General features: G+C 35.7%; 1 protein-coding gene across 1 annotated transcript in view; it reads left to right on the top strand.

The window, feature by feature from the left end:
- The first annotated feature begins 3,875 nt into the window (after positions 1-3,875).
- Positions 3,876-17,278, top strand: part of OSTN (osteocrin) — a 34,778-nt gene continuing 21,375 nt past the window's right edge. The window contains exons 1-2 of the mRNA XM_012546684.2: positions 3,876-4,033; positions 16,567-16,665. Of these exons, the coding sequence (XP_012402138.1) occupies positions 16,567-16,665 (99 nt within the window). The 5' untranslated portion in view covers positions 3,876-4,033. The remainder of the gene's footprint in view (positions 4,034-16,566; positions 16,666-17,278) is intronic.

Raw genomic sequence — 17,278 nt, 5'->3', positions numbered from 1 at the left:
TTTGTTAAAGTAGGGCTTTGCTTCCAGGGTGGAGGGTGCACCCGTTCCAAGCTTAAGGTGTTTTTTGCAGCTCCCTTTAAAGATTCTTCTAGAGACCTGTAAGTTTTTAGTTCTTTCAAGCAGCCCCAACTGGTAGTGCTCTTCCTCACCCTGGTATTGCCTCCCTCCTGGGTGTAGTATAGCAGTATTATATACATAGCAGTACTATAACCTAGATCTAAGCATGGTAAAGCAACAGAGTTCTGTCTCAATTCTAGCAAAAAAAAAAAAAAGACCACATAAAAGTCATTATGGCCATTTATTTGATCTCTCTTATTTTTTATGGGCCAAGAGCTTCATAAGTAGTTGCTACTGATTCAAAACAGCTACTAATGCCTGTTCCTGTTTTGCTGAAGCTTAAGCTGTGCTGGTGTGGCCTTTACTCTCATGCAGGTGTGAGGGAACTTTGCTGCTGACCTCTAAATTGTCTTTAGTGCCTTTGGGCTGAGAAGTCTGGAAACTCTCATTGTTGTCACTGATTCCATCACCCTTTGGTTTCCTTCTGGTTTGCTGGGTCCAGGCCTATGCTTGAACATCCTGAACTCTTCTCTAATTCTGTTTCTCCTACCAACTTTCTAGGTACTCTTGAACTAGACAATTGTTTCATTTCATATTTTTGTAGATTCTATCACTCTAGAAATGTTTAGAATCATTATTTAAAGATCTTCAGAGGACTCTGAGGGAGAGCTCAGGAAAGAACGGGCCTTTATTCCATCATCTTTGACTAGAAATCTTGCCATACAGTCTGGAAAAGGATTCTCTGTCTCCACTCTATTGAAAATCATGGTTTCCACTACTATCGCATAGTGATGATAGAAAACAAGAAAAGACAGGATGCTTACAGAAATGCTTTCAATAAAATACAAGCAGGAGTAGTCAATAATGCTGTTATTTCTCTTAGGTCAGTTATTTTGTGCTTTTGTTGGAAGGAAGACCTCTGTCACTATACTTTATCTAGTCCAAGTTTCATGGTATAAAAACAGTTACAACATTAATATCTCCTAATCCATCAGCATGCAACTTAATAAGTATCTATCATATGTCAGGTATTATGCTGGGCACTGGTGATACAAAGACCAAGAAAAAGTTGGTCCTGATGATAAGGAACTCACATTTAATTAATTAGAGATTCACATATATACTGTGGGAAATATTTAGACTACTTGGTCCTTTCAAATTGCATCTTCATTAACATAAGAAGTTTCACTTTTATTTCCCATTGACTTTATTATTGGACCAAACATATTTCAGCAAGTTTAAATGCATGAATAGATGACAGAATAAATCACCATTTATATAGACTATATATGAATGGCAAAGAAGGGCCGAAAAGTAGGATAGGTCTAGATTTGGGTAATCTGGGATTGAATCCTAACTCTACTACTTATTACCCATGAGTCCTTGCACAAGTCATCCTCTGTGAGATTGTGTGTGAAATGGGAAAGTCAGACTAGATGAAGTTCATGGAGTTTTCCATTTCTAGGGCTCTACTCTATGTGAATATAACATGGCTTTTAATTTTCATGACTGCATAGCAGTAATATCAAATTTTGAATAGATCAACAAAATCTGCAATTAAGATAGCATCTTAGACTTCCCAAGTGATAGTGCTATAACAGCCTAGCTCCAGATAGCTTTTTCAGTATCCAGCAGGCTGAGTTTCCATGACAGACAGGAGGGAAGTTGAGAGCTTTTAGATGTTGAAAGAGTTATGAAAAGTCAGTTAAATCTATATTCAGAATTTTCCATCATGTGAGCTCAAGCTAGCATAGTTTTGTGTCACTGAAGTCTAAATGAGGGTCCACAATTAGGCTATATTTTTATCTTGACTTCACAACTCCTGCCAATGACTCAAATTTCAGACTCGTTGAGGCACATATTATCCCTGGAAGCTCTTCATGAAAATGAAGCATTTGGCCAGAGCCTAATCCCATTTGCTCTTGATTTGTTCTCCTTCTCCGGATTAGGGAGAAAAGTATAGTTCCCATATTTGTGAGTTTGATTTTGAATGTTATTTTTCCAGAAAATCAAGCAGCACGGTTCCGCTCTGCCATGGAAATATGTGATTTGGTTTTGTTTTCTCTTCAGCAAAATACATTTGTGAGACATCTATTGATATGGTCCTTTAAAATTGATGGCATTTTTTGAGGTTTTCTATGACATCAAAGGACCCTAGAATTAAAGGTGGAAGAAATCTTACAAGTTATTTAGTCTTATGAAATCATTTTATGAATGAGGGAAACAAAGCTTATGGGAACTAAGTAATTTCCTAAGGCCATACAGGAAGAAGAAGATCTTAGATTTGAAGTCTAGCCCTGATTGAAGCTGTATCTATTTACACAAAATAAAGTGTCAGATACACTGTGAGTTTGTACTTAATTCACATAGATGGATTTTATATATGTATATAATCCATATTTAACCACTCCAGACAGAAATTCTCTTCAACAACATAGTCTGGAAATTGATCTGTAATTTATAGTGTTAAAGAATTTGGGAAAGGAAGGGCCCAGACAGGTTATGTTTTATATATATATATATATATATATATATATATATATATATATACATATATACATGTATATGTATTTATACTTAATATATGTGTGTTCACATTTGTAGTATTCATATATACATATATGATTTAGCATTTGCATATCTACCTTAGACACATTTACTTATGTGCAAAAAAATATTATAGGTACATATATTTTGTTTTCTATGTGATGAGATGGCTAGCCTGGGAGGAAGTAAGACCTGGGTTGAAGTCCTGCTTCTGACACATACTTTGTGTATGATCACAGGAAAAGCTCTTCATCCTTTGATGTCCCCATTCAATTATCCAAGACTGAAAGTTATTGAACATTTGTTAGACTGCCTCAGCAAAGGTCATTTCTACATTGAGAGTTCCCTCCACTGTGGAAATTCTCTGGTAGTTTTTTTTTTTAATATGAAATTAAAAAGTCACCTGATAAAGTCACTGGATAATGGCAAGGACATGAAAAATGGAGCCAGAAGCTATAGTTCAAATCCTGATTCTGAGTTTAATTCCTTGGTAACTTAGGGTAAAACATTTAACCTGAGCCTCATGTTTTTTCCATGTATAAAATGAAAAAATTTAAATAGATGGTTTCTGTGTTTTCTTCCAGCTCTAAATCCATGATCCCATGACCCCCTAAATAAAAGCCATAAGGGAGCATTTAGGCCCCCTGCATTTATAGCCTGGATTTTACAGTTCCGTATTTATAGATTTGATAATGTCAGTCTTCCCATTTTAGCGATGGGATGTCTGGGAGCTACAGACTTCACTGACACAGCAAAGTGGCCACAACAGATGGCAAAAACACTTGCCATTTCCAGAGATGATCATTTTAATTTAGAGCAGCTAGAAAAATAATAATAAAGCCATTGGGGTGGGTGGGTTGATTATGAGCCTTAAAGCACATGTTTTATCCCCAAATCGTAATTCCAAAAACCCCAGTGATTTATGGTTTAAACATGTCATGAGGTATTAAGTTTCTCTAGTGTGATTTGTAATAATCAGAGCTTGGTTAAAACCCCAAGAAGAGGTGATGAGTCTGAGGCTAAACATGATGCTCGGTCCCTTTCCTGTCATACTCCTTCCTTCACCACTAGCCAAAGCTTTAATCATACCCAATCACCTTGATCAAAGCAAGAGATTTAATAATTTGGGGCCAGGGTAAGGAGAGACAGAGTTGAAGAAAGAGAGAGGGTTAAAGAGGAGAGAGAGAGAGAGAGAGAGAGAGAGAGAGAGAGAGAGAGAGAGAGAGAGAGAGAGAGGCAGGCTTAGTTAAAGGATCAGTGGAAAATCTGTAGAAATGATGTAAGAGAAAGCAAAGGCAGGGATTGGAGTAAGGAGTGTAAGGCTGAAACTATAAAAACTCTGAAAAAAAGCTCAGCATCAGGGCAAAGTTAGGGAGAAAGAGCATAGCAACGTCTCTTTCAGATTTGGATCTCTTGAATTTTGAACAAGGTAAGCAAACTAAGGATGAGGAAAAATCCTTTAAGAAAAACCCTAAGCTTCTGTTTTCACAGATCCTTTGGTGTTTCATTTATTTGTCAGGTTTACTCAATTTAAAATAACCCTATTGCTAGCAGACCATGAAAGCTCTATTTCCACTATATATTTATATATGTGCTGATGTGGGATTTAAAAAAAACTGTTTTTTAGTATATATCTAGGGCACAGCCTAATTGGATGCATTTTGGCTTTTCATAGATTTCACAAAAAGCTCAATGTTTCCCCCATTTTCAAAAGAATGATTAAAAATTGTTAAGTTGCTGATTCAAGCTGCTTGTTGCTAGTTTTTAAAATATGTTTAGTGTGTTATTTATTTTATTAAAAATAAAAAATGCCTATTTTTTTAACTTGAAAAATTTGTTGCAAAATGGTTTTCCCTTTATGTTTTGTTCTCCTAAACCAGAGATAAGAAATGTGACCTAATTAAATAAATGAAATATTAATGAGTTTTTTAAAATGAATTCTGCCATCTTAAACTTTAGAAATGCACTATGAAATCTGAAACTATATATCCATATATATATATATATATATATATATATAATCTAAACTTTAGGCTTTGTGGTTTTGTTCTTTGATTCCAGTAAGGGATTGCTTTTACTAGCACTATAAATTGGCATTTTAGTTTCCTTTGAAATAAGTATAAAAATTTAAACACAGTTTATATGTGTTTATAGATAGGTATACATATATTGATATACATAAAGATACACACATATGTGTTTATGCTTATTTCAATACATTATCACTTAAAGTCACTGCTAACATTAGAAACTATTGTTGGGACACAAAATGACTCTGATCTCAGGTTTAGTGGCATTTATACTAACTGGAATTATAAATTCACCTAGTCCAAACTCCCCCCTAAAAAAAATCCAAAACAAACTCAGCTGTCTCCCAAGTGATGAGTTTTTCTTCATGTCTTTGAAGTTGATGGGACAGTACCCAAGAGTCAATAAAACACAATTATCTTCTTTTCAGAGCTATTCTTCAGGAACCTGCCAGGCTTCCTAGCAAAAGACTTCTATGGCCAGATGATCATCCAAGTAACCTTCATTGATACTGATGGCCACTTGGGCTCCCTCTTTGAGCAGCCTTATCACATTAGATTTGCTATTCTGGGTCTTCCAATGACCATTTTCAAATACCATGGATATTTCTAACATTTTTGTAAAGATAATATCATGTCTTAGCTCATTCATTAGTTTTTATTTCCCCTTTATGGGTATTCATAAGTGTGTATGTATACATATATACATATAAAATATACATATACACATTTATGTTCATGTACACTATTTACATGCACAAATACAAATGTGTGTCTCAGCACATATCTGGACAAATCCATTTAAATCCATCCACATTTGCATTAGCATCATTGTAGATTTTTCTCATTTTCTATATCCAAGTTCTGGTAAAGAAGCAAATTACATTAATAAATGATGATGTCTGGGTCCCAGATTCATCAGGTGATCCACTGGGTTTTGAAGGATTGTTTGATGAAATGTTGTTAATATTGTTCATTTGAGATATGGGGCTGAGTCAGGGGAGCTGTTGTACTCCTGGTCCTTACTCTGCCAATGGATTATTGTGTGACTTTGGGCAAATGACCAATCATTCTTCATTTTGTGTACAGACATGCACAATTGTGTGTGTATGTGTTTGTATTTATATTTATAAAGTGAGCACACATACATATAGTATGTATATGTGTAATGTGTATATACACATATGTGTGTGTGTATATATATATATATATATATATATATATATATATATTGGTTTGGGGATGGTCAATGGAGGTCTTTTATGGTCTGTTCAACTTGGAAATTGTGTGATGGGAAATAATTGCTATAATATAATGAAAGAGACAGAACAACAGAGCAGATGCTAGCTTTGAAGTCTGGAGGACCTGGGTTCAAGTACTCCTTGTGAAATATAATTGCTATAGATCCTGGATGAGCCCATAACACCCCCCCCCCAACTTTCTAAGTCTAATTGCAATTATTCACCATGCATTACTTTGTACTTTGTAAATACTTTGCACCAATGAAGTTTGAGTCCAGCCAAATACATGAATGGGTCTAATAAGAATATGCACAAGACCAATAACATAATATGCTCTAGAATAATGCCCATTTTGCTTTCATATTTAAATTAGCATCATATTCTTTTTTTTCATTTCCCATGTATTTTAAGTTGTTTTCTAAATTTCTGAAAGGTTGGCAATCTCCCAGGAATATTCAGGCTAAAGTCTCCAGGAGGATTAAACTTTTCACTGCCTCCAGGATTGTGACTACACTTGATGAGAACAGCCTTCCAAATTCAGAACATCACACCATCACCATCCCAAATCTTAATTCAAACCCTTTTAAGACCAACTTTTCGTGCCTGGTATTGTCTCCTGTCCCTCTGTCATTGCTCCAAAGCTGGGGCCAGGCCCCAAGGAGCATTGGGGATTCACACTTCCCAAGAGAAGAAAATGCAACTTTTGTTTTAAAATCTGAAAAGAAAAACACATTGAAGTAATTAGAGATTTTTGGAACAGTTGGCACAATGAGATGGCCAATGCAGAAGTGATTGAAAAGCCGAGAGTTTGCTGGCAATGGATGGTAATGTAATCAAATGTTTGCTTTCCACAATGCATACCAGGCTGATTTTAGCCCCATCATTTTTTCTGCCCTCTTCTGCTCCATATACAATTAACTCTTCATGATTGGCCGAGCCATTTTGCTGGGTGGAGATGATCCAGTGGCAACTGGATCATTTCTTCTCTCCATTCAGTGTGGGCTTACTTTCACACTTTCTCAGTTGACTCATTCTGAATATGCCAGTCAGCCTAGCAGAACCTAGAAGGGCAGGCTACATTCTGTGGCAACCTCATTCAGTAACTCAAGCAATTTGCCCCCCTCCCCTTCAGCCACAAGAAAATGCTTTTTAAGCAAAACTATGAATTTTCCTTCCTCTCTCCCACCCCAGGAAAGTATAACCCGAACAAGAACGTTTAAGGAGATGAGGCAACCCTGTACAGGGAGGCTGCCTGAATCTGAGAAACGATATTGCTCATCCTGATCACAAAGTAGGGAGCAGAGAAAAATGGAGCACAAGAATACTTCCCAGAAGGTGTCAAACAGGATTTCCCAGAATTGCAATTATTCGTTTTGGCATTTGTTCATCTTCAGACATACCTGGATTGAAATATGAATTAAAAAAAACAAATATCCCAAATAGTTAAACTTTTACTTGACCTTGAAATACTCTAAAATCCACACTCCCTTATGCCTCCCAACCTTCCATTGCTCCCTACTTTAAATATGAAATGAGAAGAGATCAGAGGTAGGCAAACCCAAGTCAGAGAACAGAGATCTAGGTTTGCCTCTTCCCTCAAATTACCCAGATGAAGCATTTGGTCATTCAGTGTCTCTCTTTCCTCATCAGGAAAATGGGAATAATATTTGTTCTGCTTTTCCTGTCTCAAAGGGATGTTTAAAGAGCAAACAAGATATTGAATATGAAAGTGATTTAAATGCATCATTCAGGCTTTTCCAAATGCCATTGTACAATTTTAAACTATGAAAAGTTAAGGGCTGTATGTGTATGTGTGTGCATGGGTAAGTGTTTACATGTCTCTACACATATGGGTATCTCTGTGCACACAAGGACAGAACCTATATCATTAGTGAACTTATATGTGAACTGTCTCCACTGATTCAGATCAACCACTAATTTGTAGGTCACTTACTTACCAGAAGTTGCCTATCTTGCCAGTAATTGAACAGCTGGTCCACATCAGAGACCAGACTCCAAGCCACTTCTTCCCAATTCCAACCTAAGTCCCCAAGTTGCTAAAGTCCATAGCAAGGACTTGGTATTCATGATCAATTGTCATGACATTAGTTAAATGTACTTTTGGCTATCTAAGACATGTTTGGTATTGTATTGTGATATCACTAGTGTGCTGTGCTTTTTCTTTACTCTTCTCCATGTATTTTTTTCAGAGATATATATGGTACAAACCATATATGCTGGCTTAATCTTATCCATATATAATCAAATGCCTTCCTCTTATCAACGAGACAAAGTAGAGAAGATGTATGGCCCCTTTTTAATACCATAGTACATTATTTGAGGGTTCTATACATTGGACTGAGTAGGAATCTTGCTTTCTCTACAGGAATTTTTTTCTATAAATAGTCTCCACCACATTTGCCCTTGTGTCAGTATATACCCAGCTCAATGGAAGAAGAAGCCTCTGTAAAAATTAACTCCACTGCCCTGAGCATTCAAGTTTCTTTTTGTTTCCCTACTGGGCATGATATTCAAAAACAAAACAAAACAAAACAACAAAAACAAAACAAACAAACCAAAAAAAAAAAAAAAAAGAATTTTCTTCAAACCATGTTAAGCCAGGCCATGTCACCAGCAGGAGGCTCTATGCCATGAGATGTCATTATAGTTATAATGGACCTCAAATGAGGATCCCCTGGCACTTCTGGTAACCACTAAGTATTTTGGATGTCAAGAGCAGGCCATAATAAGAAAAATTCTGGGCTACACAGGTGACTGCACTGTTTCTTATTCTTTCCTATTGGATATTACCTTCATTTGCTTTTTATTGCAAAGGTTGGTTACTACCAGCTCCCTTGTCCCAGATACTAGTTGACAATGATAAACAGGAAAACGTCCAGAAATCAAAATGAATACATGCTCAGACTAATGATTTCCCAAGTTGTCTACATAATATGGTTCTGAAAAGGAAATATATATATATATATATATATATATATATATATATACACATATATATGCTACAATCAGAATAAATTATATAACAAATACAGAAATTAAGTATTCACAATGATTTTAGTTTGGTACAGGAAGAGAACTGTTTTTAATGTATTGATAAATCCTATCTTTAAAAGAGCAAGATAAGAAAGTCCAAAATGAGGAAACACTAACATTGCTAATGGCTATCCCCATGCAGAGAGGACATATGGCTTCAAATAGAGTCATTTTCAATGAAGAAAGGCCTTGGAGCTGTTTAGCCTGAAAACATGAGACACAAGCAGATATATGGCCTAGGAGTTTTAATTTAATCAATGAAGACATTCAGATTCCCAAAGAGATTTTTATGTCTTATAATGAAGAAATGGCTTGAGTATTTTAACCTTAGGAGTCCCTATAGACATTGACTTTAGAATGTGAACCCAACACTTTCCCTTTTACTCACTGGAAGCATATACCATTGTCTCCTTCAGCCCTGATGCTCCAGTGCCAGAAACTTTAGATTTCTACCCTCCTAGGGTCCCTTTAGAATACCTTTATATGTTTCACTGAGAAATCCCCAACGGTCTTGGAACCCAAGGGGTCAGAAGAGTGGAGCTACCAGAAGATGGCTGAATTTTCTTATTTTACAAATCACCATAGACAATATGGAAATGATCTCATAAATTATTAATCCCAATCCCCAAATTTAAAGATATGGAAATTGAGAAAGTTTCCAAGATCACACCAGCAAAAAGCATCAGAATCCAGGCTCTCAGACTTCTTCATTTTACCAGTATCCATTGACACAAACTTTCCCAATTTATACAATGAATTATCCCCCATTGTTATCCTTTTGATGCCAAGAGTGCATAAGGAAGAACCCCAAGCACTTTGGGTGATCCTCCTGTCTTAGAAACAGAGAACATGGGCAAGGTTTCTATATAACAGACAGGCAGAGATGGATTGCATTCTGAAATGAGGGAGGGAATTTCCACCCACCTGGATCAAATCACAAATACATCCATGTTCTGAAAGATGAGATGGCAAACCCATGTGCCTTTTAGGACTCACCTTGCTCTTTGTTATACATCCTACCCCATCATTGCTATTTCATTAGAGCTATAAGGAAGACACTGGGCATTAGCACACCAGCTGGGAGGAAGGAAAGGAAGGAGCCAAAGAGTTTAAAACAGCCCATAATGGGATAGCTGTCCTCAACTTACTTGCTCTCAAACAAACAAGGATTGTAATGATTTAGTTGGTTTATTTGTATGGGACTATCTTCTTCCCCAAAATACAAAACTGTGATGGCTTGAGGTTGAGAAAATATATCATTCATAATCTGGGTGCTTCATCAACAGACAAAATAAACAGGAAATTCTTCAGGCATTTGAAGACATCTTCTATCTACTTCTTGAATGAAATGATTTTGGTTTTATATATCAATTCATTCATTAAATAACGTTGTTGAGACTAAGTAGGCATACAATATTCCATGTCCAGTGATTTTCCATTCCTAGACATACAAGAATGATATTTGTGTCCAAAATATAGTTTTGTTATGGTCTTATGTTAGGAATCAGCTCTCTGGTCTGTGGACTTTCCAGGCAAAATATATGGCTCTGGATTTTTCCTCTAAGGGTTAATGTGAAAAATATTATTTTTAAAAAAATCTTTCTTTTGAGTGGCTTACAATCAAAGGTCGTGGATGACAGATTCATTTCAGCCCTGACACATTTTGAGCTGGAGTAGAAATGTACTGAATCTTAACTGAGGAATTTTCTCTGAACTATTCAGGATGGAACATGAGTTTCAAAAACCCCAAGGAAGGGGAGAGGATGATGGACCCTTTAATAGAACTATTATGGGAAAGTGAATATGGTCCACTTGGAAGCTTCATCCCATTTGACACATCATCACAAATCATGTATTATGTTAATTCTTCCTAGAGGAAGACTAGCATCCACAGTTGAAAAAAAAATTATAGTCATATCAGAACTAAGGCATATTATAGATTGATTCTCACTTGCTTGTTATTGGAAATGCATCTGATCTTCATCGAGCTCAAGACCACAGTAGCTTTTTTGGCTTCTAGCTCACATTCATTATTCACACTAAATTTGCATTCCTTTCACTCTACCTCTCATTCCTATCCCTTTGTTTTTCAAACTATTGCTTCTTGTTAATATTGATTTTTGAGCCCATATTATATATTTACAATTAATGCTTTTAGAATTCATCTCAGTAATTCTATCCCAATTCTTAAGCTTAAGCTTGGAATCCTACCATTTCTCCCGGTTTTGGGTCATCTGCATATTTGATATGCATACCATATATCTCTTCATATGAGTCATTAATAAAATTATTAAACAGCATAGAAATGTTAATAAATATTATTTAAAAATTATAAAAATATAAATAAAAATTATAAATAAAGATCCCTGGGGCACTTCCCTTGAGACTTACAACCATGTTGGCATTAAACATTGACCACTGTTCTTTGATTTCTGCTATTTAACCAGTTCTTGTTAATATTGATTTTTGAGCCCATATTATATATTTACAATTAATGCTTTTAGAATTCATCTCAGTAATTCTATCCCAATTCTTAAGCTTAAGCTTGGAATCCTACCATTTCTCCCGGTTTTGGGTCATCTGCATATTTGATATGCATACCATATATCTCTTCATATGAGTCATTAATAAAATTATTAAACAGCATAGAAATGTTAATAAATATTATTTAAAAATTATAAAAATATAAATAAAAATTATAAATAAAGATCCCTGGGGCACTTCCCTTGAGACTTACAACCATGTTGGCATTAAACATTGACCACTGTTCTTTGATTTCTGCTATTTAACCAGTTCTAAATATTTTAAGATATACTATTTCTTCTCTTTCACTACTAGAATAGTGTACATATTTTATCAAAGATTCCACTAAAATATCAGTAAATTTTTTTGAATAATTTCCCAGATTTGCTGACTAGTTACCTTGAAAAAGGGGAGGAATAATATATTGTTACTCATGTATGATTTGATATACTGAGAATAATTGGTTATCTGAATAGATTGGTGGCATTGCAAAGTATCCCCCCCAAAAAAAAAAGGAAAAGAAAGAGAGAGACAAGAGAGATGCTACAGTTAGACTTGCCCTATTTCCCAAGTTTCCTTTAAGCTACTGGCATGGACTGACCTCATATTTGCAGTACTACCTCCAAATTCATTGCAACAGATATAATAAAGAACTTATTGGTATCTGCATCAGATTTTTCTATATTTGAAAGCACCATCTTAGTTGGAGCTAAGTTTCCAACAACCTGTTTAATTAATATCTCATCACATTCCCTTAGCTTGAGATTGCCTCATTATAGACCATCAAGTACTAGATGACATTTTCAATAAAGTCAGAGATTGGGGAAAATAATCCTTACTTGACCTTTTGATGAGTCTCCTTTCCCTTCAGAGGTTTTAAATAAGCAGTGAAAAGGAGTTTGTGCCATTACCTTTGAATGGAGGAGAAATTGCATAAGGAGCTCAGAGGTTGAAGGCAAAAGACCTGAGTTTTAATCCCACCAACATTATGTACAGTGTGTGACCAGACCAGAGGCTGTGATGGTAGTTGTCATAGCATTGGTAATAATACTAGTATTAACTGGAGCAAGGTAGTTTTAGTCAGATATATTTTTCTACTTTATCTAGAAAAATCTCCTATATTTCAAATTCCTCTGACAACTAAACTTTTGTGTAAAATTTAGACTTGATAAAATAAAGGAAGGTACACATACACAGGTATGTGTGTGTGTGTGTGTGTGTGTGTGTGTGTGTGTGAATGTAATCTAAATAGAGATAGATATCGATTCATAAAACCTTTATTTATGACCATTATGGAAATTGCAATCAGGGACGTCAAGTAGGAAGTCTATTCCTCTAGCCCAAGAATGTAGTCCTAAGGGAAGAGAAACTAAAATGGAAGAAGATGTATTCTCAAGGATTCCACTTCCTACTATCAGGAAAACTATATCTTTTTTTTTCAGAAAATACAAACTAAATACAAATTAATGCAAGAGAAAAGTTGTTAACCACTGGTATGAAGAATCAGAAATGACTTAAATAAGTTATGATACCTCAATTGTGGTATAAAGGAAACTAGGAAGTTAAGGAGGTCAAAGTAAGGAGAAAAAAGGCATTAGAGCATAAAGGATCATTTCAGCAAAGGCACAAAGATGAGGTTGAAATGTTATATGCAAGTAATAGCTTGGAGATCATTTTGACATGGGCAGATAATACGAGAAAAAAATTACTCCCAAATGTGGGTAAGCCATATATTGGTTAGAGCTTTAAATGTCAAGTTTAGAATGTGCATGTCCTCTTAGAGATGGGAGAGTCATTGAAGGTTTTAGAGGAAAGACTGACATTTTCACCCCTGTGACTTCAGAAGATGACTTTAGTAGCTATGTGGCACATGCCTTGGAAAAACAGAAATTACAATCAGAGGTCAAGTAGGAAATCTACTACTGTAGTACAAGAATGAGATGAAACGGAAGGGATCGAGAGCAATCTGCTCCCAATAGTGAAATCGGAAATATTCCATTCTGTAGAGTGGTCCAAACTCTGTAATGGAAAAGGAAAATATTATATTAGTTGAAGAAAGGCTCTATTTTCTCCCCCAGATCTGGTTTGTATAAACTCTGAATGTGGCTTATAATTAGGGTTATTTTTTAGTGTATATATCCATATATATATCTCCTTTCAGAGGTATCACATTTAAGGGTGTGGTCAATATTTGAAAGTGGCCTATATTTGGGCAAATCCTATATATTTTTAAATTTTATGGCATTTTACTCCCAGAGAGCCTTAAAACATATTACAAACATTGCTTAAAATAGTCATGTCAATTAAATGCTCTTACTCCCACAGAAACAATTTCATTCATCTTCTCACCATCCTGTGAGGGAGGCTGGCATATGAAGTTCCATTTTTAAATTTCCATGGATTTTGTGACTTGACTGGTTATATTGGAAGTGAAAGAAAAAAGCTAAAATGTAGGTGTCCTCCTGTGCAGTGTTGAATCAATCAGTCAATGTATGCTTTTAACAGCAGTAAATAGAAGAAAAGGAGGTTCAGCTGGAGCATATCCATATCTACCTTATAAATAGTATGTTTTGGTTGAGATAGCTTTAATTTTCCTCTTCAAATTAGTTACCCATTATATAAAATAATTCATTTTTCAGCATTGTAAGTCATTTAAATGCCATGCCATTCAATTGTTACAGGATTTTCTCTATACAGGGCACTACTAATTGAAATCACTACTAATTGATTACACATAGTATAGGATTCATCTTCCAAATAAAGAGAAGGGAGGAAAGCAATAGTAAGTGAAAGTCACAAAGCAAATCTCTGATTATATTTATAAATATTCCTAACATTTTGAGTTATCCCAAAGTGGAATGGTACCTCCTATGGGATGATGGATTCCCTTTCCCTGGAGATCTCAAAACAAATTCTGATGACCTATTTGTTGAATGATTTGCTTATTATACTTTTTTATATTAAGGAAGTTATCCTTAGCAAAGTATGGGTTGTACTAAACACATCGTGACTTCCCTTCCAACTCAAAGATTCTTTTTAGCCAGAGATTTCGCTTCTCCAAATATTTTTAAAATAATTTTATTGACTAACTCAGAAGGCTATTCAGTGCTATCTTGCAATCAATCAAACCATCAATCAGCAAATATTTACCATGTAGGAACTATGTGACAAGCACTGTGCTTGATCATAAGTAGATTTCAAAGTCATGAGTTATTTTTGCCCACTAGAGGAGGGCTAAACTGGGAGAGCCTCCTCGCTCTCTCCCTGTCATTTCCTGTGTTTCTAATTTTGTAGGGTTCAGGTTTCACAGGTTCATCAAAATGTGTCTTGTGTGGCAGGTGCCAGAGTGTTTATTTGTATTAGTCTTTCCAGTACTAAATTTAGGAACTTGGGACTTTTAGATTAAAGGTGACCAGCATGTTATTAGACCACAGAAGTACATGTTTTCAAATTGACCATTTGTTTTTATACCCACATCCCCAAGTAATCAGGATGTGGTTATTGCCAAGGTGTGACACTGTAACTTTTCACTGCACACGGATGTAGGAATTAACATCGATATGATGGAGGCGGACATCAGGACAACAAGCCTTCAGGGTCCAGTGCAACCCACAGGGTTTCATGGGCAGGAAGAGAGCTAAGGAACAAGGAAGACATAGAAATAAGCCATTTAGGAAAAGATTTTGGAAAAAATTCAAGCTTTGGTACTTTTTAATATCAAAAAGATCCATATATGACATATACATGGAGCTCGTGAACACTTGCTACTATTTCTGAGCCTCCAAACACATCAGGTGGTACTAAGGGTATCATCTTGCACATTTTACAGGTAAAGAAACAGTGTCTCATAGTTCAAGAGATTTTCCTGCAGTCACATATCTTGTAATGGATATGCCAAGGTGCTATTTGAAGTATGACTTTACCCCCAATCTTCTCTTCAATTTGACATAATTTTTCCTGCTTGATGATCTTTCAATTTGACATACTGGTGAATGGAAAATGAAAGAAGTGGGCATAGATAAGAAAAGTTACATGTATCATGATTGTAATATTTCTTTTTTATAGCAAAGAAAATTAATGAAGAAGAACAAGATAGGAATGGATTAGATATGAATACTTTCCACAGTTTTTAGCTGTCATTTTGATTAGATAACAGAATATTCCCTTTTCTTTTTTTTTTTCCATTTGGAGAGATAATTGATTATTTTTTCCCCAAGCTTATGGAAAATCAGGGGAACTATTGGAACTCTGTGTCAACCTACCTCAACTGACTACTGTGATACTAAAGAATGTCAATTCTTTGTTAATATGAAGCTGGAGGAAAGCAATTTCACAACCAAAGTTCTGAAACATTCTTTTTTATCGTATTCCCTAATAGAAATGGAAAGTGATAAGTTTATTCTGTGAGCTATAATAACAGATCATAGATCATAGACTTGGAGCAAAGAGCTGATTGAGAATGGCCAACTTATTTTATATGAGGCCTAGGGAGTACAGTCAACTAAGTGACAAGTATAATGTGAGATCTGAATCCTCTAACTCCAAAGGAAGTACTTTCTCTTTAGATCATGACAAAGGATTTTTGGTTTGGAGTTTGCTCATTCTTATAAGTGTTTTTACTTTATGAAGGTCCTACTCACGTGCATGCTCATGAAATAAACATGTCCTGGAATTGCTGAGTTCTATACTATAGAAGTATCATCTCTGACTATTCTTACCAAGATCACAAAGCTTCAGAGTTACATCACAAAAATGGTAGCACTGGGACAATTCTGCAGTATAGGTCACGCCCCTATGGGATATTCCCATTGGCTTTTTCTCCTAAGAAGGGATAAAAAAGCCAATGGGAATATTCCTTTCCTGTCTTCGATGACTCATTCTCTAATGGATGCCTTTGTGCAAAGGGTGATATTGGTGGCCATGGCAGTTCTAGAAAACCAATGAAATCATTGAGATGCTGCCGTCTGTCCCTGCATTCAGAGAATCACACTTTTAAATTGAATGGAATAGAATGGGATGGAAGTTGTTGAGAAGTTTTCCACTAGTCTTGGTTTTGCCATTGTAATTTAGCCATGTTTTAAATTTAGGCTATTGATGCCCTGTATTCTATTTTCCAGATGCTGGACTGGAGATTTGTGGCCACTCACTTGATCCTGGCCATTTTCCTGATGCAATGGAGCACTGGCAAAGGCCCCGGGGTTGAGGCAGCACCAGAGGTAATGGAAATGATCTAGGAGTGCTTTATCTTTGCTTTTCTTGAAAAGGAATTTCAGCCCAAATGTGAACTCTATGCTGAATTCACCAGCAGAATGAATGCCTGGTGACAAAAGTTCAAACAAAATATTGCATTATTTTGGCTAATTTTCCTCTTGTTTTCCTATTATGAAACAGAAAATAACAAGCTCAAATGGGCACTACTTCAGTTTGTAATCTCATTACAATTTGGTCATTTGAATATTGAGGCAAAATAGAGAGAAAAACAATAAAAGGTGCATATGCTAACTCAGATTATAGCTCCTTGTGCTCACATCTGAGTTAAACCTAAAGGAGAGAAGCACTTAGAGAAGTTCTGGGGTTTCCATCATTTTCCCTCAGAATAAAGTCCAGTGTCTTGCATATAGTAGGCACTTAATAAATATATGTTTAAGTGAGTTAAATAGGAGACATAAACCACTAGAAAAAAATCCTTTTTAATAAGCAGTGAATTTGACTAAAGAAAAACCAATCTACATATAGCCTCTTCTAAGACCTTTTGGGTGATGGTAGAAGAACTACGGCTGTCTGGGTTGGTGGCTGCCTTGAACAAAGTAAAAAGTTCAAGCCATGGAT

The sequence above is a fragment of the Sarcophilus harrisii genome, chromosome 3 (assembly GCF_902635505.1).
Source record: "Sarcophilus harrisii chromosome 3, mSarHar1.11, whole genome shotgun sequence".
Lineage (NCBI taxonomy): Eukaryota > Metazoa > Chordata > Mammalia > Dasyuromorphia > Dasyuridae > Sarcophilus > Sarcophilus harrisii.
The sequence above is the reverse complement of the archived record's forward strand: the minus strand, read 5'-3'. Positions and strand labels throughout refer to the sequence as shown.